The sequence below is a fragment of the Acanthisitta chloris genome, unplaced genomic scaffold, assembly GCF_000695815.1.
Source record: "Acanthisitta chloris isolate BGI_N310 unplaced genomic scaffold, ASM69581v1 scaffold33708, whole genome shotgun sequence".
In the NCBI taxonomy this organism is placed as follows: Eukaryota; Metazoa; Chordata; class Aves; order Passeriformes; family Acanthisittidae; genus Acanthisitta; species Acanthisitta chloris.
The window spans coordinates 23,243-25,136 of record NW_008685944.1 but is presented as its reverse complement, the minus strand read 5'-3'; the positions used below and the strand labels follow the sequence as shown (position 1 = coordinate 25,136).

Below are 1,894 nucleotides of genomic sequence, written 5' to 3'. Positions count from 1 at the left end.
AGCAGCTGTGAGTGGCCTTTTGCCCTCCCTGCTGCTGCAGATTGGTAGGATGCTCTTGTCTTCCAGCCTGAACACTTTTTAGTATGTTACTCCATATTCGCTTTCTCTCCTACCAGAGGTGGCTGCATTTCACTCATGGAAAAGTACTTTCCTATTGGTGTGGTTTATAAAGCACTTCAGAAGCACTTCAGAGCCCCTTAGGCTGCCAAGTGTTGTGGTGGGAATTGCCATTATCAGAGACCTTCCCAGCTGCAGAAGGTCTGTTTCTCCGTCTTCCAGGCATCCCAGTTGGCTCATGCCCTCCTGGTGGGAGAAATTGGAATATTGCTGTTGGTCATTACTGGGAAGAGGAGAGAGCCTCCTGTGTGAGCAGTGAGAGGTGTGGAGTGATGAGTTGTAGTGAGGGGTTCAGGTAGAATGACCCATCCATTAGAACTGCCTGTGCTGGTGGGATGGGTGCAGAAACTGAAATACGCGGGGGAGATCCCCCAGCCTCTATCTTCTTGTGTCTCATTACCCGTCCCAGGGACGTGGCAGTGGTAGGGGTTACTCTCAGTTGAAGTAGGGGGATGCTCGGGGTGCGGCTGGCAGAGTCGCCCTCTGCCACATCTAGCCGGGCTCTGTCTGCCTCCCAAGGAGGGGCAAAGCACCACGAAGAGAAGAGGGGGTGACTGTTGCCCACACTGCTTGACTGTCATGCTGGAAGAGATCCTGGCCTCTGGCTTGCCCGCTGAGGTTAGGAGCCCCACAGCATCTGCTCTTTTGTCCCTGTTCACAGCACTGTAGGTGCTACCATAACACCTTGCTGCCTGCTCCCCTTCCTCCTGCTGCTGCAGCCTACTGACTCCTCTCTTGTTTTCTCTCCCCTTCTCCCCGGTCACCTGGAGCAGCAGCGGCCAGTGAAGCAGTCTCTCAGCAAGTCCCTGTGCCGAGAGTCCCACTGGAAATGCCTGCTGCTGTCCCTCCTCATGTACGGCTGCATGGGAGCCATGACCTGGTGCCACGTCACCAAGGTGACCCGGCTGACCTTTGACAGCGCTTACAAGGGCAAGTCCATGATGTACCACGACAGCCCCTGTTCCAACGGCTATGTCTACATCCCTTTGGCTTTCCTGGTGATGCTCTACGTGGTGTACCTCGTGGAGTGTTGGCACTGCTACACCCGCAATGAGCTGCAGTACAAAGTAGACGTGGAGAGTGTGCACGAGCGTGTGCAGCGAATGCAGCAGGCAACTCCCTGCATCTGGTGGAAGGCCATCAGCTACCACTATGTCCGCAGGACCCGGCAGGTTACCCGCTACCGCAACGGGGATGCCTACACCACCACCCAGGTGTACCATGAGCGGGTCAACACCCACGTGGCAGAGGCTGAGTTTGATTATTCCAATTGTGGAGTTAAGGACATCTCCAAGGACCTCATTGACCTGGAGAGCTACCCAGCCACACGGCTCCGCTTCACCAAGTGTTTCAGCTTCGCCAATGTGGAGTCGGAGAACTCTTACCTGACCCAGCGGGCCCGCTTCTTCACGGAGAACGAGGGCCTGGATGACTACATGGAGGCCAGGGAGGGGATGCACCTCAAAAATGTGGACTTCAAGGAATACATGGTGGCCTTTTCTGACCCAGATAACCTACCTTGGTACGTATCTCACTATGTCTTCTGGGTGGCGGCTCTGCTGACCTTATCCTGGCCCTTGCGGGTGCTAAATGAGTACCGCACCTCCTATGTCCATTACCACGTGGAGAAACTCTTTGGGTTCGACTACGTGGCGGTGACACCGGCCGAGGAGCGCTCCTTCTGCCGGAGGATGCCCCGTGTCAACACAGTGGACAGCACTGAGCTGGAGTGGCACATACGATCCAACCAGCAGCTGGTGCCCAGCTACTCGGAAGC

The 1,894-nt window shown here is 55.8% G+C and overlaps 1 protein-coding gene across 1 annotated transcript in view; it reads left to right on the top strand.

Annotated features, from left to right (window-relative positions):
* Window positions 1-836: 836 nt before the first annotated feature.
* TMEM151B (transmembrane protein 151B) overlaps window positions 837-1,894 on the top strand; it is a gene marked incomplete at its 5' end in the record, with an annotated part of 1,796 nt that continues 738 nt past the window's right edge. Inside the window, one exon of the mRNA XM_009079943.1 lies at window positions 837-1,892. Coding sequence (XP_009078191.1) covers window positions 837-1,892 — 1,056 coding nt within the window. The remainder of the gene's footprint in view (window positions 1,893-1,894) is intronic.